Genomic DNA, 21195 nt, shown 5'->3' on the forward strand with positions numbered 1-21195 from the left:
ATCTATCCATTCATCTATCTGCTATAACACATAACGTTTGCTAAACTATAATTTCAAGGAACGATACAATTTTAAATTACGCACATACTTTTATATTTGAAAAGATACTTCATACAATATATAATTAGTAAAATTCAGACTATTCTTTTTATGTCTTTTTCAGGATTGAAATAAAAATAGGAAATTAATCAACTTAGTAATTTTTATTATAATCGTTACAAACGTTAAATGCGAATCGCCATTCTCATTTCTTATGCACTAACACGCTGGAAAGGAAGCGAATGCCCCGAATAAATAACAAACGAAACAAGAACATAGAAAAAGAAGAAAAGAAAGAATATTAAACATGAATTAAGGAATGTATCACCGAGAACTATCCGACAGAGAATGGGAAACAGCGTTTTTACTTTGCTACCATTTTAATGGATGTTATCGATGACACTGGAGTAATGAATAATTCAAACGAAATTAATGTCATTTACTATCTTAAAAACTACATACGAACTCTAAGACTGCTAAGGTGTAACGGAACGGCGTCTTTCTAGAGAAACTGAACGAATATGTATCGGATAAGTGCAATAAGATGTTTAGTACATTTAGAAAAATGCTTACTCGATGATTATTATCGAGGTTTTTCTTTCGTTGATATATATATTATTGTACAGCTCTGTTGGAAAATAGAAGTGATTGATTATCGAAGTTCCTCCTTCGGTATTTTAACACATACGATGGTAAAAAGAGTAATGAAGCTGGCCTTTCCATTCTATCACATAATAATCATACTTTGCTCATGCACACATATCAATATGTTTTCTTTCGTATTGTATAACGTAACTGTACACGAAATCGCTTACATGCCTACTATGTACACTAAGTTGTTTCGATTCCTTAACCCATCGATTTTGGAAATTTTGCTTGCAGATTCAAGGTAGATTCAATCGAATCGATATTAATATAATACCGAAATGATAATAGTATTAATACAATAATAAGAACAACGGTAATAATAATAGTAATAGAATGTAAACATAGACATGTGCAACAGTATAACAAATACGGTAGTATATATTCGAAACGAACATTCAGATTCAAGCAATGTTCTTCAAGTTATTCAAAGATCGAACATTCAATAAAAAAAATACTTATAATTTAATATATTTTAAACCGTTTTATAATTTCAATAATGTTAATTGTATATATATACACATATATATACACATACACACGCGCACACACACACATATATGTATGTATGTATGCATGTATGTATGTATATATAATATTATCATAGATACTCTGTATATTGCTAGGTTTGTACTATTTTTTTTTTTTTTTTTTTTTTTTTTTTTTTTTTTTTATTTGAAGATTTATAAAATAGGGAAAAATGTTGAACGTGTTGTGTGCGAAATATCGATACCGATCGAATTACCTGATATTAATTCAAAGTTGAGTCTTCGATTTATTGCGTCTGTAAATTCGAAACTTAAATACGACGAAAACGTTGTCTAGGAGATCAGGGACTGTTCATTTATTATATCGTATTAGCTTATATAGTCACTTTCAATACGCTTGAAATTCTTTATATTCATTGCGTAAACTTTAAATTCATAGCGTTACATAAGGGATTAAGCTCACTCTTTTTGTTTTAATCTTGCCTTTCTTTACATTTGCTTGACACAATGAAAGAACCGTCCCTTATCATACAATTTATGAAAGCTATTTGTATCACTTAATCTAACATATTTACAAATTATCGCGTCATCAATATGAATTCCAAGGTACACGTCACGTAATAATTCATTTGTATCTTTTATACAGAATAAAGTAATACAAATTGCGATTATCTTTGACAATTTTTAGGAATACGTGGACATGTTTCGTCGACAATATTAACTAAAACCAAAGAATAAGAAAAGTCCTATCAATGGAATACATAATTTTTATATTAATAATGCATATGCAAAAAATATTCACCTGTAAAATATTTTCTTAAGTTTCTAATATTTTATTTTTAATTACCAATTAATAATTACTAATTTTTAATCATACTAGAAGTCGTTAACATTTAAGCATAGGAGATTTGTGGCATTTCAAATAATTCGAAAAAAGGTCAAACATTTAATATTTCACGTCATTTCTACTTACCATCGGAAGTAGAACATTCCACTTCATGAACAATCTATTTCATATAGATTATTTAGCGCTAACTATTTGGAAACTAGATTTTTAGACTATGCCCAATTCAATTTTAGCATATTTAATTTTCATTGAATTCATTTCCACGTATTCTTCTTCCTTCAAACAACATTCAACAACTCTGTCACGCCGTATATTTCTTCCAGCTATTTAATCTCAATTTGGCACTCATTTCCTTGCATCGTCGCTGTCCTCTTCTGTACTGTACCTAAGCGCAGAATAAACATATTCTTGATTTGAATTCTCATTCTCGTCCTCTATTATTCCTTGCTGAATCAATATTTGATTCCCATCGGTCACCATTAGAACAGCACCTTCCAGATCATCCAACTGCATGTTTTCCTCTCTCTCCTCATTTTCTTCGTCTGTCTCTTCAATTTCTTCGTTCCCTTCGTGTTCTTCTGACTCATCAATCCCTTCGTTTCTTTCATTCTCTTCCATTTCTTCGATATCTCCGTTTTCTTCATTCTCTTCGTTATCTTCAACCAGTTCACTGTCCCCATTTTTCTCAATTTCCTGGTTATCTCCAGGTTCTTCTAGATCTTCGTTTAATTCTATCTCATCGTTTTCCTCAATCTCCTCATTATCCTCATTCTCTTCCTCATTTTCTTCAGTGGAGTTTTCATCAGATTCGTTCTTCGTATCTTCAAAATCTTCATCGCTTCGATCTGCAAATGTTTCAGATTCCAACTCTAAAGATTCATTGTTAGGTAAGTGTTTTTCATATAGATTCATAGATTTCGGGGAGGATCGATTTCGAATCTTTGATAAATCGCACATGTCTTTCTCAGTTAGAGGCACTATAGGGCCTAGTTTATGACTTATCGGCTGTTCTACAGGCATATTCTCAGGAAGCAGAGGCATCATGGGACTGAGAACAGGAGGTCCATCATCATCCGATAAATTTGCATCATGTTTCTTTGTTTCTGCAATAACGATAAAATATTTAGCTTTTCATATATTCACTTGATTGTTAAAAGATGTACGCTAACAAGATCGACATTTTTTCCTTGTTGTTGATTATAATAAAGTAAATTACTTAATTTTAGATTGATCATCATTTCTTTCAATACCTGTATTTTTGGATTCTGGAAGATGTTTTAAAGGATAATGCTCCATGTTCTTTTCATCAATTTCTAAATTATCTAGTTCTTCTGAATCCTCACTCTCCGAATTGTAAGTAATTTCTCCAGTTGCCCTAGATTCATCCTCTGATTCATGTTCCTCTTCGGCTTCGGTACTACTACCACTTTCTGATTCTTCTGTATCTGCTTCTTCTTCTTCTGCTTCAGATTCAAAATCCCCTTCTTCCACTTCTTCAATTATCGCATCGTCAGCCATTAGACTTCCCTTTTGATAAGAGTTTATGTAAAAACATTAATATACAAAAATATTTTCGTTAATTGTAGTAAGTATATTATTTTATATTTTTGTAATTAGTTACCTCTGCTTTTTCATTATTTTTCATTTGTTCTCCTTCTTCCGTCTTCGTATTACACGTAGTCGAATGTGCAGCTTCATCGGTAATATTTTTCCGACATTTTGGACACCAAGTACTAGTACCTGGATGACCGATGTGAATACTCGTGTGTAATAACAATTTGCTACGAGCATTGTGATACCTATCAAACATAAATTCCCGATTATATATCATGTATATTACAATACTATGTACAAGTACAGAACTAAGCGTACAATACCTGCCGCAAACTTTACATGTAAAATTATTTCCTTCAGTTGACAATATCGCTTCGTGTGCAGCTTTCAAATGTTCTGCCAAATCATCATAATCTTTACAAAGTTTCAAACATACTCCACAAGTGACTGCTGCCTCCGCACGATGGAAACGAATTAAATGTTGCCATAAATGTTTCTTTGCTGGCCATTGTTTTCCACACACTTCACAAGCACATTCTGTATTTGTTGATTCATCATAAACTTTCCTGGAATCCTTTCTTGAACATTTTATTGAAGATTTCGCTCTGAAATTGTGATTGTGATATATATATATATATATATATATATATATATATATTATTCATAAATTAAGATTAAGAAACAATAACACAAACAGAAACAATAGAACAATAGAATTAAGAAACAATAGAATAAAAGAAAACAGATATTATATTGTATTTTACAGTATTTACCTCTGAGTGAGTGGCATAAGATTCGGAAGAGGTCTCTGACCAGAGAGTTGAAGATTTATATCTTCAAAGAGATTGAAATCAGGAATATTTAAATCTGATGTGGTCTCCTCTTTCTTAATTTGATTATTATTCTTCAAAAATTCTTCTTGGCTACTTAACATGTCATTTCGTAAAGATAAATTTTCCTCCTACAAAAGGGATTTGGATTGATATAAAATCAAAATACATTAATTTTTTTGTTCAAGAATGCTACTTACTCCTTTTCGTATATTTCGTCTGCAAGTTGCAATATGGTTCCAATATAATGTTTTAGTGCAAAATTGTCGCCTACAATTCTTGCAAGAGAAATTCAGTTTACCACGCATTCTTCTCTGTTCATCCTGTTTTAATCTTTTAAACATTCTTTCCGGATCAGTATTGTGCATGTTACGATAATGTTTTGAAAGTGCATCGCTGTTTACAAACATTTCTGGGCACATTTCACAATCGTACGTATCCGTTAAGGACCTTCTCCTTTTCGAGTCACTAGAATCTTCATCGCACATATCTACTTCGTATTCTAAATCCTCTGGTTCTTCTTTCACTATTATATCAGGAGACTAACACAAAAACAGTAATTTTATATTCAACTATATAAGATATAGTTTTACTATTATTTATAGTAACTTTTATAATTACTTATTAAAAGCCTACCTCTATTCCAAAATCTTCGTTTTTCGACCCAATATCTAATCTATGTTCAAATGCTGCAAGTTGATCTTTGGGAATATTATGTATTGTTTCATAATGATCTCTAATTGCAGAATCTTCAGTGAAAACAGCTAGACATTGTTTACAAGTCCTAAATACTTTTCCATGACATTTTTTAGTATGATCAAACGCTTTCCATTTTGAAGCATATTGTTTCCCGCAAACTTGACACGTATTGGGTCTTGAAAGAACACTGGAATGAACTTCTTCTACGTGACTTTTAAGTTCTTTTGGATCTTTCATTGGTATTAAACACACTCCACAAGATACACCAATTTCATTGCGATGAAGAGATAAAACGTGCATTTTTAACTTCAGTTTATTTTCAACGGTATCACCGCAGAAATCACAAACGTTAGGAGTGGTATGATATCTTTAATAGAAAAAAAAAAAGAGGAAAGAAAAGAAAAAGAGAAAAAGAAAAAAATAGAAATTAATCACGATTAATCACTTATAGGATAAAATATTTGTGCATCGATAAAGATATAAATGCTAATAATTATTGTTAAAGTTACATACCTGTGATCTTTTCTATGGGCTTCTAAATCTTCTTTAGTTCTGAATAATTTCCTACAGGATCCAAAATTACAAGTTAAATCCGGATGATCCATATGCTTCACCCTGTTATGTGTCATAATCCCTAATTTCGAGGTGATTGTTTCATTACAAAGATGACACGTGTATGTGCTATGATGATTCTCGATATGCTTTTGCAAACTGGCACGATCTTTAAATATTCTTTCACAAGCTCTGCATCTCGTTAATAATGCTCCAGGGTCTTTCCTGTAATTCTGACATCCTTTCATATGTCTGCGCAATAGATACCGCTTGTGAAATCCTTTATTACATTTTTCGCAATAATGTAAACTAACTTCTTCGGTTTTAAATTGTCTATTATCTTTCCCATCCTTTCTAGAATCAGGTTCGTATCTATGAATTTTTGAAATGTGTGCTGCTAAATGATCTTTTGAAGCACTAGTTTTCATACAATAAGGGCAAGTTACATCTTCATGACCTTTGTGAACTCTGTTCACATGTTTCCATAAATGTGAAGTTCTTCCATAGCATTTATTACAGAGATCGCAAGGGAAAAGTCCATGAACGATTCGTCTATGATTACATAATTTTTCTAAATTGGTAAACTTCAAATCTGCACAAAGCTCGCAACTTAATTCTGTTTCCCTCATTCGTCCCTCTGCTTTATTCTCGCTATTTTCAGCCCCATTTTCACAGCTTTCCTCAAAACCATGGATTTTTCTATGTCTGGACATTTTGGATTTATTCGAATATGGTCTACCACAAATGTCACAGCTGAAGTCGCCGTTCGTTAACGGCCAATGTTTCGATCTTACATGAGTACTCAGTTGCAAAACATTTGGAAACACTTTTAAACAGACACCACAAATTAATGGAACAGTATCCGAATGAACGCCCATAACATGCTTCCAATAATCAACTCTACTACCCCAAAGTTTACCACAAATTTCACAAGTATTTGGGGATGAACCTTGAATTGCGTGATGCTGAATATGTTCGTTTCTGAGTGACTTTGTAGCAAAAATTTTACCACAATCTTCACGATCGCATTTTATGGCTGATTCATTGCTATGAGACGAGCTAACATGTAGCCAACGTTCCCATTTACTAGGATGTGAACTCCCACAGAGTTCACAAACAAAAAAGAGATGATATTGAGCTCTATTACCGCCACCATTTAAACTCGAAGGGTTTAAAGGATCTCCTGCTGGTACTAATTGTTCCGACTGTGAAATTGAAAAATTTGCTTAATAAAAGAATGTGAGAAAATTCCTCGCTACGCTTAATAATTTGGTCATTGTTATAAGTATTCTTACTCTGTGTGCATTTCTTTGATGTCGTATTAAATGATCTTCATTAGGAAACGATTTATAACAAATATAACAGTCCACTTTATCGCTATCCTCTTCATAGTCAAGCATTTGTTCTGCAGTTTCGTTACCGTTAATGTTCTCTCCATAATAATTACTATTTAATTGAACAAAAGTAGCAGGATCATAATTTGGATCCACATTATGTATGGATACATGAGCAATTAATTTTTTTCTGGAATCATGTTGCCTACCACAGATAGTACAACTGTACCTATTAACAGTAACAATAAAAATAGTTACAGATTTCCCATTATTATCAAATAGCATTTATATAATTTGAAACGAAGTACCTTCTTTGTTCAGAAAGCAGTAATTTCGAGCCGCCGTGGTACATATTTACGTGGTTCAAAAGTTGTGTGTTGTCGGCACAAATTTTTAAACAAACACCACATGCAAATGCCGCGAATTCTTTGTGAGTAGCACGAATATGAAGCCAAAGAGATGCACGGTCATTAAAATCACGAGTACAAATTTCACAAACAAACACAGTTTCAATCTCAATGAGATTTTCTTGTCCGCTCTCATGGTCGTCTTCATTTTCTGCATTTGTCTAAAATTAAAGAAAAAAAAAGAAAAAATGCAGAATGAAGATTAAATAATCTAGCTTTTCTCTTAAAAGAAAGAAAGAAAAAGAAGAAGAAGAAAAAAAAGGAGAGAAAGAAAGAAAGAAAGAAAGAAAGGAAGAAAGAAAGAAAGAAAGAAAAGAAAAAAGGAAAGATTCTGTTAAACTCTATAAAACGTACATCTGGAGACAATGGAAATTCAGAAGAGGTTTTACCCTCATACGAATCGAGATCCATAGATTCATTCCAATTATGTGAAACAATTTTCTTTAGACATTTATCACTTTCCACCATAGGACATGGATCAACACCATGTAACGTTTGAATATGCCTGCTTAAAGAAGATTTAAGAAAAAAGTCTTTTTTACACAAAATACAAATGAATGGTTTATCCGCATCGTGAGTTGCTTCGTGCTCTTTTAAATCATTAACTGAAGTAAAACATTGAGGACACGATTCACAATACCATTTCTTAGTACGTTGAAAGTCAGTATGCTCTATTAAATGAAAGAAAAAATTAATTCTTGTTTCATAATTGCATGAATAAAGCTTTATTTTGTATTCAAGTTACCTGTTTTCGGTAATTTTTTTGGTTTGCAATTTGTAGTAAATTTGTCCTCAAAATCTCGCTTAAGACTATCTCCTTTCGTTAATGCTTGTTTTAAAATCGTTAATTGAGGATTTTTCGCTAATTTAGCTTCCGCACTTCTAAATAATTAAATAATTTTAAATCACTTTTATAAATAAAAAAAAAAAATCGGAAAAAGAGAAAGTGAAAGATATGAAATATATTTAACCCTATAATAGAGCTAATAGTACCTATAATCTTTGCCGTCGTCATCGCTTCCAATACTCGAAGCTTCTGAACTATCCACAACTTTATTATCATTAATCTCGTTTTTTCGTGAAAGATCTAATCTCTGCCCTTCAGTACAAATCCTACCATGAAGGTTCAATTCCATAGCATCCGTGCAAATCTTCCCGCAAGCATTGCATTGATATCTATTTTCTGGCCGATAGGCATTGTTCAGTGGAACCTCCGTAGGTGCTGGAAGACCAGCATGACGTGATTTTATATGTTCTTCCAAATTTGTTCGGGTTGAGTAGATACGGGAACAATAACCGCATGTCACTGCCGGATGGCCTCTGATACAGATATTAGCATACCGTCATTGTTATTATCATTATTAATATGCATCAATATCTATCAAATATTCCCTTTACATATTAATATTAATTTTACAATTAATGTTCTGCTTTGCCTCTTCAGAATAGCATGATACTCCCCCTCCTAGAATTATTCTTGTTGATGTTTTAGATCTTTTCGTTATGATACTACGTATCATACGTAAAAATTGCACGAAAATACGTGCAATTGTTAAATGAAAGCACGTGAGTTAAAAAAAGACGTACCTGTGAGTTGTAGATACATGACCCCAACGATGTTTTGCGGTGGAGTATGATTTATGACAGAGATCACACTGATAGGGCCTTTTATACGATGTATGATCATCCGTAAGAACTTTTTCACCAATCACGTCACCGGCACCAACGTGAATGCGTGCGTGCAAGGACAAATGACCCTTTGAACTAAATGCTTTGCTGCACAAGGAACAAACATAAACTTCATGTTGTTGAGACGTATGCTGTAATAATGTAAATTATCAGATTTCATTAGACACGTCTAAGCTATACCTTCGATTGAATTTAAGTATAATATACCTCTGATAAGTTAGTGGAAACATCCTGATGTTTCAATACTGATTCTTCAGGTTCTTCTGCAACTATCGAGGTCATTTCCAAAAAATCACTTGGATTTGTCTCCATATCCATTTCATACTCCTCTGAATGACGATCTTCAGAGTCGTCCATAACTGTTGCTGAAATAAAAGGAAAAACAAGAATAGAATAATAGAATATTATTTCTTAATACATATTTTTCATACATTGAAATTGAAGAAAGCACCTTCGTCTGTCCCACTGTTATCAATTTCTTCTGTCTCATGATCAGCCTCTCCATCAGAATTCAATCTGGGTGGTGTGCCTAAAGCAGCATTTGGATTTACGATAGGAGCTTCCGGAATTAACACTGGTATACTTTTCCGTCCTTCGAAAAACTCTGAATCATTACAGCATGTCAAGATGGTCGTAACATCTCCATTCTGAACAATCAAAAAGGATGTTTTAAATAATTAAGATTAAAAAGGGACAACAATTTTTTTTTTAAACGATTAAGCAAATTTTTATTTTTACCGATTCTGAAGGTGATAAACACCTTTCCAAGAGAGCCACTGCATTAACACATGCTGTTCTAAAATCATAGAAATTTTCCAAATTGTACATACACCGATAACAGAGGCATTTTGGTAGTCGATCATTTTCTGCAATCTGAAATTAAATATTTAAATATTAATGTTTTCATTATTATTTAATCAATATATAAATGAACTTGATGGACTATGCAACGCGACAATTAAAATGAGTACAATTGGCATTATTAAAACTAATATCAATAACATAAATGATATCAACAAAGATGTATAGTACTGCATTTAACATTCGTTGCAACGTCACTATGAAAATGTTCCAAGTGAAATTTGGCAATAATGTTGTACGCGTGCCTAGGAATTATATAATATTTCTAGACTCACAATGATTGAAACGTGTATTTCATACAACAAGTAAAAAAGTAATTTCTGATGTATCATAATAATATTATCATTGACATTATAATTAAATTTTCAATAACTTCAAAAGAACTTAAATCGTACTGTCAGAAAAATTGTATACATGTAAAAATATAAATATTGGAAGGTACGGCATGAAATAAATATAAAATGAAATGAACTTAAAAGAATTATGATAGTTACATATCAAAATGTTATATAAATATATAAATTGAGAATTTAAAGAAGAAAAAAGGATGGTACTTTGGAATTTATATAAAAAATGTTTTAGAGACTTTAGAATCCATCAAAAAGATATTAAATAAACGGAAATAAAAATTACAAACATTTAAATATACATCAAACTATTTAATGCAAGAACTATTGATATTATATTTACATAAAATATAAAATTATATAGAGGTACATTGTGAAAACGACAAATTAAATTAAAAAGAAAAAGAAAAAGAAAAAGAAAAGGAAAAAGAAAAAGAAAAAAGAAAAAAGAAAAAAGAAAAAGAAGGGAGGCATCGATTCTAACTTTATCGTGAAATAATACAATGAATAATAAGATCGAGCATATTTCAAACAAGGAAAATAACGTAATAAATACTTTTCATCGGAAGAAAACAAGGCGTGAAAGCCAACTAAAAATACTAACAAGAACAATTAAAACGAAGAAGTAGCCCGATAATAAAATAAAAATAAAATTGACGGATCATTTAAAATTAACACCAAATTCATCGATCTTTCAAAATTTATCATATTTCTGTAACAAGTAAGAATTGAACTGTGTATATAAATTAAAACACAATTAATAAATAATATCCAGAGAGGAATAAAGCTGTGACTAACAGAAATCATCATAAAACGCCACGCAAACTTGATCAAACTTTTCGGAAATATGAAAGACAGGAAGCAATACAAAACCACTTGTGACTTCACACAATTGCGAGACACATTTAAAGAAACTATAAAATAAGAAAGTCATTAATGTAATATATTTCCGACATAGATAAGCGAAATGTTGTAAATTGAATCGCAAGTTCCTCGTTAAATGGGGAACATTTTGAAAATGATTTGAGAAAGTTGACACGAAGGGAAAGGAGGTTGACGTGTAAAGAAATCTCTGGTAGGCGAACGATGACGAACCTTAAACGGCAGACAAGCTTGTATCTTGTCAACGAGCTGTCTGTTCTTGCCCTCTTGACCGAAGATGTCCATCTTGACGGCGTCGTAGGATGCGCATAGTCTGCAGAGCTCCTGGTAGCGTTCCCTGGACTCCATCGTCGGCGTGGCCACGAAGATGATCACGATACTGGCCCGAGGAAGTTGGATAATCCGGATTTCCTCGTGGCAGTGTTGAAAAAGGCTCTTCTGGCCCAGGCTCGGCCTTCTTCTTCTTCTTCCTCGGATCACATCCTTCGGAGCGGGGATCCGCGGCTCGCTGCGACACCGCGCGGCTTCCGTTTACAGGCTACTTCCTGGCGATTTTCACGACAGTTAAGGCCCCGGGCGCCGCCATCTTGTACACAGACACTTGTTCCATCACCCCTGTCGAGCATGACCTCCTCCATGTCCCTGGCTATCATACGCTTACGTAGAAATATCCGTCGATTTTTCGATACTTTGTAAACCACGAATTGTATTTTGGTTTTATATAAAGTCCAGTTCGTATTGAATTCATTTCTTTGATATGAGGAGAAATTTTCAATAAGCGTCAAATCGACATTTTCAGTAATCGACAAATGATCGGATTGGTCCATCATTATCTGATTACCGATGTTTCCTTATCGATGAATTTATTGTTTAGATGTTAGAATATATAAAAAATATAGAACAGAATATAGAATATTAGTATTATAATTGTTGTTATTATTATTTTCATCGAACCCTTTTTCTTACCTTATCTAGATATAAATTATGATGGCTGAAAAGAATATTGGTACACCGTGGTATGTATTTATTATGTTTACATATTAATAAGTTAGGCATGAGTATATTTTTCGTACGATTTAATAATATTTTCATGCGAATAAAAATGTTGGTGCTATGGAAATGATATTCATATTCATTGTAAACTAAAGATATATGCCAATACAGAACGGTAATAGTAACAGTAATCTCGAATTAGAATATCACCTTTTCTAACAAATCGAAGATACACTTAATTGTAAGTATATTGTCTATATGCATACGTGTTGAATATATACGTATACTGAACATGTGTAATATAAATAGTAAATACTAATGTTGATATAAAATCGATAATTTACGTTAAATCATTCGTGAGGAAAGAAGATCTATTAACATATTCAACATTTGAGTAATATCCAGAACTATTATTATAATTAAATACATGATCGAGCACATGATCAAGAAGATTGATAGATTTATGAACACCTTCAAACTTAACCTATTTTACGATAAGAGATTATTATAAGACTTTTTAAACAAGCGTAATGAATGATGCGACTAGAACGGGACAGAAAAATTTATATGTATTAATATCGTCATCATTCTTGGTTATCGCGGAATCGGTAAAATATTAAATTTAGGTTAACATCAGGTTTTAGTGGTGAAACCGTATATATCAATAATTTTATTGTACAAAAGAGTATAATATTAATTGAATGCGATTAGGAACTTATAGTAAGTAAGTAGAATTTGAAAATGTCAGTGTCTTTTTAATGTTATTATTCTACATTTAAATATATGAAGAACGATTAAAGAGTTAGAAAAATATATTTATATCAAGATAAAAAGAAGGAAAAAAAAAAAAGATTTTAATTTTTAGCATTATAGGAAACAATGGGTAGTTATTTTGATCCCCTTGGTTTTACTAAACAAACAGCAACTTTGTTGCGTGGTTTGGGTGCATCTGAGTTAATAGTAGAATGCAAAAAGAGAAATATATCAACGGATGTATTACAAGAGCTTACTGTACAAGAGCTAATAATGTTAGGTAAATTGAAAAGTTCTTAACATATTAATAACGTTAAATAATGAAGTGAAATTCGAATAAAAACTTTTCATTTGCCTTTACCAATACAAATTTCATTGTTGTAATTTACACTTATTTACAGTACATATATATATATTTATTATCTGATCTAGAAATTTTTAATATAGGCATTGACCCTAAAAAGGCCGAAGAGTTAAAAAATTGTTTAAACGCCAGGAAAAGAAGATCCAACATTGTAATAACAGATGTTGAGGACAGGTTGAATATTATTTTGTTAAAATTATTTTAAAAGACTTCTCCCTTGTATATAGATACGTAATTTAACGAGTAGTTTTATCAAGAATTCATTGTTTTTTTAGGATTGAACATTTTCTTGAAATGATCAAAGATGGAGAGCAGCAGTTCTGTTTGATACAAGCATTTATGGCTTATTGTCGATTGAGACTCGTTAAGGAAAGAATTAATATTTTTATCGATCCCAACAAGTGTTTGAGTGCTTCTAAGGTATTACCTATCGCTATCGCCGCAATACAGACAGAGTTGGAAGAAGCAAATAAGAACCTTTCTGAACTTGACGAATTGATTTCGAGGGTAAGTATCGAAGAATTTTCCAATGAAATCACAATACAATGCCCCTTTGTTGTTTCATGGTATTTACGTAACATTAAATATTTCAATTTTCATTATGTTTTACAGTTAAAGACAAAACCAAAACATACTAACTTTCATCACGTTTGCATCGCTATGGGTGCATTAGGATTAGTAACGCTTCTATTATCTAAGATGTATATAACTTAAATGTGTGTGCGTGTGTGCGCGCGTGTGTGTGCGTGTGTATGGATGTAAGTACCAAGTATAAAAATTAAGGAGATATTATATTTTACATAAAATCAATTTTTTATACAAAGTTTTAATTTATTTTATTTTTGTCAGAATTTTTGAGAAAGGTATTATAAACATTTTACAGATATCAATAAATTTTTGGTTCTAGAATAATCAGCCTCCTTTATTATTAGTAATATAATTCTTTGTTATAATAAGATTTCACACTACATTATGATAAATGTATGATAAAATAATAATAAAATATTAATGATGAAATAAATGACAAACAATTTAAAATATAGATAGAGCAAAAATTGGGTCAAACGAAAGATAACTATATGGAAAACATATAAAACACTGGTCTGACAGCACATTTTTAAATGGATTGCAAAGAATGATAAATAAAATTAAACGATATCACTCGTACATTAAGTACATGATTTATTATAGATTGTTATAAATTTTATTTTTCATTGCAATAACAACAAGAATAAGAGCAACGATAACAAGAACAACAACAACAACAACAACAACAACAACAATTTAAAACTTGATTTAGTATCAATGATGATAAACAGACTGATAACATTCGTTTAATCGCGCTAATATTCCTATAAACGTAAATTCAGGTTAATGAAATTAAAGAAACGACCGTACGATCGAATAGAAACACTAGAAGCGACTGGTGAGTAGTGAATCGAGAAGGGTGGAATTCTCGATTAATTTACGTTCCATCCACCCGAAGCGCCCTTGTGAAAGGATACACCCTAAAAAATTGGGTGGTGGGGATAGAAAAGAGTAGTGTCTCTCGGCGCATGCGCGCTTCCATTAGCTTCGAGCTTTCAAATTTCAGCTCAGTCGTAATAAGATGGACGGTGGAGCGTACGGTGGAGGAAAGGCAGGAGCCCCTTTCGACCCTATTGCCTTTATTCAAAGGCCTCAAGTCATTTTAAGAGCCGTATGTCTGGTAAGTTCTCTCTTGGAACGTCTAATAACGATTGCTCTGTACTAACGTCATTACGTATTAAACGATATTGTCGATTTTACGCGACGAACATTGATTTTAAAGGGTGAACCACCCCCACCAGTTTCATACGATGGGGTTCTATTGATTTTTCGCAAATTCCAACGATACACCCCATAATAGAAGGATCTCGTATAATTTTCTATTGATTTTTCAAACATATTTTATCTAAAAATGTTCGCGAGTCGTACGAGTAAAAAGTCGAACGAGTAAAAAGTCGAACGATAAATCGACGAATCTTTAATGAAAAATCTTTCAAGTAAGCGAGAGAAATTTTATAAGGCGTCGATCGTGAAAGTGATAGACGATTTTTAAAAGTGATTCGAGGTATCGAAAAATGAAATACGATAATTTGAGCTTAATGGCGAGGAGTCTAGGGCCATACTTGAGAATGTTTTTCTAGCTAGCTAGCTAGCTAGCTAGCTAGGTAGGTGTCCTGTAAAGTCGAGGAAACGATGCAATGAGTGCGAGTGGGATGCCAATATACGACACGAGCAACGGGCACTTATAGATATGAGACATTTGAAGTTCGCTGCGTGAACTCTCAGTCAATTTCAAGAACGAAATGGTGGGGATAGCCTGATAGGGATAACCAAAGTGGGCAAAAATTGTCATACCTGTGCAACCAGTATTGTACTTAAACCCGTTGCATTTAACCCTTCTAATTTTGATATCTTAATCTAGTTGTTATTTTCAATCTATCTATCTATCTATCTATCTATCTAAGAAAACGGATTTGCAATGTTTTGTAATAAAAAAAGCTAATAAATTTTGTAATACAAAATCGATAGCAATTCTATATACCAATAATAAAATTTCATATTTTAGGTTAGACTCGAGATATTTTCTGTCGTTAAGAAAATATAGTCGGGTGGAGATTGACGGAAAAGTCGCAGCAGGTTTAATTAAAACAGAGCAAAGTAGCCCAGGTCAGTTTTGGGGCGAATTTCGAAATGAAATCGCGCGTACAATTTTAATAAGATTTTAATTACCACGGAATACAGGATGGATAGCGAAATTGGGTCGGATTATATTTCGAGTTTGGTTAGAAATAGATTTCGAGCGAAATAGTATTATCTTGTGACTGGTGACTTGTGACATGTTCAGAGATGTCTACGAAATACGAATACACGCTTCTTTTCCATGAAATTGCATATCCTTTTATACATAGATCGATTGTTCGGAATATACTACGTAAAGAGGCAGTAGAATACAATATATAATACGAAGGAAATCGATATTTCAAATTTTTGACGAGTCGTCCGCCTTATCAAGGATGTTCGAATATTCCATCCATCTTCGCGTACATAGCGAGCACTTTATGAATCGTTATTTCGTATCTTCCATAAGAGAATTAGTACGGCCGCTGTTTCTAATTTAACTCGGTGTTTTAAGTCTTTTTATCTTTTAATCTCAAGGATAAAGTCTAAAGATAAATAAAGATAAAGGGTAAAGCTGGTAAAAAGAAATCAAGAGAAATCGAATCTGGAGATCGTGTAATGGCCGTGGTGTTGTGCTACGCGCGTAGACGCATACGGTCTATATGAATTTATCGTGGCTGTAAACTATCAGTAAGTAATTGCGCGGTGTTGGAGTTTTCGTGTCTTCGAATGATCTAATGTTATTACCTGTGTCATACGTCCGAAAGTGTTTACAATTGACGTATCTAATGTATCATCGGTGAAACGTACGACCTATTCAGAATTTTAAACATCTTGCAAACTGATTCTTCCTAAAACGAATGGACTATATTGATCTTTGTATCTTGGTACTTTTCTTTACATAGAGTTATTTACGTAGTAGTTGAGAGAAGCAGAAGCAGAAGCAGAAGCAGAAGCATCGAGAGAGGCAGATCCGTTAAAAGTATACATTTGCGTTTTCTAGACATTTTTCAGACAACAGAAAAGTAATGTCGTAAGAAAACTAATTTTATGATATTTCTCTACTCTTGATCAAGATATAATAATCTGTTCCAGCTGTGTGATTCATACAAGAACCGTACAAGAGGTAAAAAGAATTGTAAATTTTGATGCTTAAAGAGTGAAAATCTAATTTTATACAGTTCAGTTCTATAATATACATCTTCTTAGATATAGAAACGAATTTTCTAGCGTTTTCGTTTAACAATTTAATGACACGCGAATAACCCGTTTACAAAGAGCGAACGTTCTTTGACATTGATAAATCTTGCATATTAACGTAAATTTTGAAATTGAAATTTATTCGTAATGATAATTATCTTGCTCTTGCGAGAATTCGTATTGATATCAACGATTAAAATAGAGTGTAATTATTAGGTAAAAAGAATCTTAATTATCTGTATTTTTAAAGGAAATTTCAAAGTTGGAAAATCGACAATTACTTTTTAATTAGAGATATCGTAACGGCTGTAGTTCTATTCCTACGACTATCTATCGATCCTTGTTGCTACTTTGTTTATAATTTATCTTAAATGAAACATTTTTATTTCTCTTAAGCAAATAATCATCGTTATAATTGTTCTATCGATCTGCCAATTATTCTTTACTCTCGATTGTTTTCTTCGTTCTCAGAACTGTGACCTTCGTCTAACCCACTTCCATCTGAAGACGGATCTGGACCACGTCGAAACTAGATTCGATTTTATATAAATAGACACGTAGGAAAAAACAAATATCTCATGGAGAATCAAACGGAAATCTAGTTTGAGAACGGATATTTTAGTTTCAACGCAGAAGGAAAGTGTTCCAACAAACTTGTGCGTTTAATTAAATACCGCGTCTCGTTTCTATGTTGGAACTTGCTTACCTATCTTTGTATATTTCGTCGTATATTTATTTGTCAAATAAATTTATGTACGTGTTTCGGATTAGCTAGCTAAAAAGCAACGAATCTATCAAGTAGTTGGTATGTATAAAACATAAAAAAACGTGCCTAAATTGCCAACTAAGTTAAAGATAGAGCGATATTAGGAAGTCTATCGATATTTGCGTATGCGTGTGTATATAGTTGGAAAAATTGATTGGCACGATTCACGAATTAGTCACGTAAACAAATGACACTATCGTAAGAGGTAATGCCTGTAATGCGTGTAAAAATTTAACACGGATCCGATGAATCGTATCCTTTTGATCGTTTTCATCATTTCGTTTATTAAATCCTTCGTCCTTCGAATTGTTTCAATTATTTTAAATTTTATCAAAATAGTTGTTCCAGCGATTTAGTTTATCCCACCGACTTGATATAGTATCGCCGATTAATTAAGAAAGTTAATGAAAAGCTAATCGAAGAGAACGATCGATTCGAAGTTTCGTTTATAAAATTTAAGCAATTTTGAACGAAAGTTTTACAAATCGAGTCAAGTTTTAAAAATCTAAGAAAAAAATGTGTATGCAAGAAATTACAAATATTGTCGTTTAATCTTCTAGCTCTTCGCGATAATCGTGTTCGGATGCATAAGCAACAAGGGATACATAGAAAAACCAGACGGAAAAGACGTTTGTCTTTACAACGGAGACCACAATGCTTGTAATTACGGGATAGGAATCGGAGTCCTCGCCTTCCTCGCCAGCATTGGATTCCTTGCTGGCGAATATCTTTTCGAACAGATGTCTTCCGTTAAGACCAGGAAGCATTTCGTCCTGCTCGATTTAGGGTATATTTCATATTCTATTTGCCCTAAAGTAATTTTCTTTGTTTTCGGATTATCGATACCGAATATTCACTGTATAAATTTCATCATCGCTGTATAATAATACTCGATTTCTCAGGAAATTCAAACTAATAAGTTACTTACTAAACTGTCAAGTTACATCTCTGTAATTGCATTCGCAAAAATATAAATTATGCCGGCTAGAATTGACAATTTTTCAGCGCTTCGATGCAAAATATTCATACTCGATGTATCGTAATAATTTAGTTTATAATTAATAATAATGTGTTTTAATGCTTAGGTTTTCTGGCTTTTGGGCATTCCTTTACTTCGTCGGATTCTGTTACTTAACCAATGCTTGGAACAAATCGGAAACGCCGGAAAATAATTACGGAGTGAACAACGTTCAAAGCGCTATCGCTTTCTCCTTCTTCTCCATTTTTACCTGGGTACATTCATCAAATATTTTTTTATCGTATTCAGTTTCTAGATAAATGTATGTAATCAGTTTCAAAATATCAATTATCTCGTTCGAGTATGCCTTCTATATTAATGTCCTTTCTACTTTGTACAAAGATTCGCTTTACTATTATTATTCGTTTCTTTATAGCGTTATCGTCTGTTTTTAATTTAATTTAATTTAATTTAATTTAATTTAATTTAATTTAATTTAATTTAATCCTTCGATCTTGAAAAGGCTGCCTGTGCCTGGTTTGCCTTCCAAAGATTCAAGCAAGGTACCGATGCTGCATTCGCACCGAGTTACGAGGCGGATCCTGTTGGTGGGACAGGATATACGAGTTATCCCGATGCGACTGATGCTGGCTATCAAGAACCGCCGTTCGGTCAACAGCAACAGCAGCAGCAACAACAACAGCAACAACGGATGCCCGATTTTCGAGCACCGGCTTACTAACCCTCTCAAACATAGTTTATCACTATTGGTAAAGCAAAATTTCTATTAATCTGCCTTTTTACGAAAACATTCTACGTTCGATGTCGAAATATTATCGAATAACAATCGGAAGATATAAAATTGATCTATTCCGAATAATGAATTAATAATGAATTTCATTCGCGCTAATGAGAAATAACGGGGCCGATTCGACGAGACCGATGAGTTTTATGACGGAGCGTTAATTTTTAACCTTTAAATTATAAAGGCGTGTATTTCATGCCCGGGTTATTTCCACCGAGACAAGTCCATCTCCTCTCTCTCTCTCCCTCCCCGTCCCGCCCCTTCGTACATACTGACCGTAAAAAAAATGTTATTTGACAACATTTTTTATCATAACCTTAATTTGGAACGTTCATACGTGCTATACGAATTTCGTGGAATCTTTTTAACAAGTATCGTTTACTAAAGAATGCGTCGTTCATGAAAGACCGGTGTCTACAGTTTCACGCTACCGTAAAAGCGTTCGCGGTTTTACGTTCAAGAATATTAATTTCATATAATCGATTTTTGTTTCGTTAATATCCATATAACTGTTACGAATCTTCCTCTTTACCTCTAAAAGTGTAAAATTAATTCTATGCTTTGTATCATCCTTTTAGACCTACAACGCAAGAAAACAATAGGAAAACAGAAGACAGAAGCTCTGCGAGGAAACTTTCAATGATAGAGCAATGTCGATAGAGTAAGTTTTCATAGTAACATAACTAGTGGATGAAAGAGAGAGAGGAGAGACGAGTTAACGAGGGGAATAGAAAAGTGGGTAAACAGGAAAAATATAAAGAGAGAAAGGAGAACAAGGGAGAGAATGTACGCGTGTGCGAATACGTATGTGTGTATACGTGTATGACTGTGACAAAAAGAAAAAGAAAAAGAAAAAGAAAAGAAAAGAAAAGAAAAGAAAAGAAAAAAAAAAATAGAAGGAATGCGTGGATGTGTACGCGCAAGACAACAAAACGTTACTTGTTAAAACTGTGCTTCTTATTGTTGACCACTTATAAGTCTTACACCTAAAAATCAATGGCGTAAGCGACAAAGAAGAAAATATTTAAAACATATGAAAAATCGGGTTACTGCCCTTGGATGACACATTTGGAACCGAAAAATAAAGAACAGGAGTGAACAGCGGCAGTGAAAGCAAGAGGGGAAAAAGAAAGATGGACACTTACCATCCATTGAATTATATATAAATATAAATGCATATATATAAATTTAATATGCGTGTGCGCGCGCGCGCGCGCGCGCGTGTGTGTGTGTGTGTGTGTGTGTGTATGTATGTGTGTATGTATGTGTGTATGTATGTATGTATGTATGTATGTATGTATGTATGTATGTATGTATGTATGCATATATATATATATATATATATAAACACACACACACGCACACACACATATTAAATTTAAGATGTGCCGAAAATCGAGCGGTACAAGCGGGAAATATAAGATTATTAACTGTAAACTGTAAACTGGTGACAAATCTAGTAGAAGAGTAATCTTTTCCACAGTGATACAGGTTTCAGTTCGGTCGAATAGGTTGCGATTAAAATTTTTAAACGTG

General features: G+C 32.8%; 2 protein-coding genes across 8 annotated transcripts; one reads left to right on the forward strand and one right to left on the reverse strand.

Moving 5' to 3' along the window:
• Window positions 1-184: 184 nt before the first annotated feature.
• On the reverse strand, window positions 185-11965 carry LOC100643524 (zinc finger protein Xfin-like). Of its 4 annotated transcripts, XM_048405953.1 has the most exons (19): window positions 11388-11965; window positions 9823-9957; window positions 9536-9731; window positions 9292-9449; window positions 8983-9215; window positions 8389-8715; window positions 8141-8277; window positions 7750-8066; window positions 7297-7556; window positions 6950-7217; window positions 5616-6859; window positions 5040-5469; window positions 4604-4945; window positions 4347-4534; window positions 3897-4178; window positions 3641-3818; window positions 3270-3546; window positions 2511-3122; window positions 185-2404 (listed from the first exon to the last, which is right to left on the reverse strand). In XM_048405953.1, exons 1-19 carry the CDS (start codon window positions 11520-11522, stop codon window positions 2343-2345), a joined length of 5781 nt encoding a protein of 1926 aa, XP_048261910.1. In that variant the 5' UTR covers window positions 11523-11965; the 3' UTR covers window positions 185-2342. The 4 variants fall into 4 exon arrangements, with proteins under 4 accessions (XP_048261910.1, XP_048261911.1, XP_048261909.1 ...); XM_048405954.1 differs by having other exon boundaries at window positions 185-3122; window positions 5040-5289; window positions 11388-11964; XM_048405952.1 differs by having other exon boundaries at window positions 185-3122; window positions 11388-11963.
• Window positions 11966-12197: 232 nt separating this feature from the next.
• On the forward strand, window positions 12198-20773 carry LOC100651876 (synaptogyrin). Of its 4 annotated transcripts, none has more exons than XM_048405965.1 (9): window positions 12198-12408; window positions 13033-13200; window positions 13368-13458; window positions 13560-13791; window positions 14879-14992; window positions 18457-18683; window positions 18982-19129; window positions 19378-19624; window positions 20238-20773. In XM_048405965.1, exons 2-8 carry the CDS (start codon window positions 13047-13049, stop codon window positions 19594-19596), a joined length of 1185 nt encoding a protein of 394 aa, XP_048261922.1. In that variant the 5' UTR covers window positions 12198-12408; window positions 13033-13046; the 3' UTR covers window positions 19597-19624; window positions 20238-20773. The 4 variants fall into 4 exon arrangements, with proteins under 4 accessions (XP_048261922.1, XP_048261924.1, XP_012164459.1 ...); XM_048405967.1 differs by having other exon boundaries at window positions 12404-12891; XM_048405968.1 differs by lacking the exon at window positions 12198-12408 and adding an exon at window positions 12452-12887.
• Window positions 20774-21195: the final 422 nt, after the last annotated feature.

Source organism: Bombus terrestris, chromosome 5 (genome assembly GCF_910591885.1).
Source record: "Bombus terrestris chromosome 5, iyBomTerr1.2, whole genome shotgun sequence".
Classification (NCBI taxonomy): Eukaryota; Metazoa; Arthropoda; class Insecta; order Hymenoptera; family Apidae; genus Bombus; species Bombus terrestris.

What these genes read in the sequence shown, in the direction of transcription:
- LOC100643524 (XM_048405952.1), bottom strand. Translation starts at nt 11,522, where the DNA reads ATGGAGTCCAGGGAACGCTACCAGGAGCTCTGCAGACTATGCGCATCC. An exon ending in ATCAAAGAAATGCACACAGA is followed by an intron (nt 6,860 to 6,949) that starts GTAAGAATACTT and finishes TCAATTTCACAG; the next exon opens with TCGGAACAATTAGTACCAGC. An exon ending in CTTATGCCACTCACTCAGAG is followed by an intron (nt 4,179 to 4,346) that starts GTAAATACTGTA and finishes TCACAATTTCAG; the next exon opens with AGCGAAATCTTCAATAAAAT.
- LOC100651876 (XM_048405965.1), top strand. Translation starts at nt 13,047, where the DNA reads ATGGGTAGTTATTTTGATCCCCTTGGTTTTACTAAACAAACAGCAACT. An exon ending in TTGACGAATTGATTTCGAGG is followed by an intron (nt 13,792 to 14,878) that starts GTAAGTATCGAA and finishes TTCAAATTTCAG; the next exon opens with CTCAGTCGTAATAAGATGGA. An exon ending in TTCGTCCTGCTCGATTTAGG is followed by an intron (nt 18,684 to 18,981) that starts GTATATTTCATA and finishes TTTAATGCTTAG; the next exon opens with GTTTTCTGGCTTTTGGGCAT.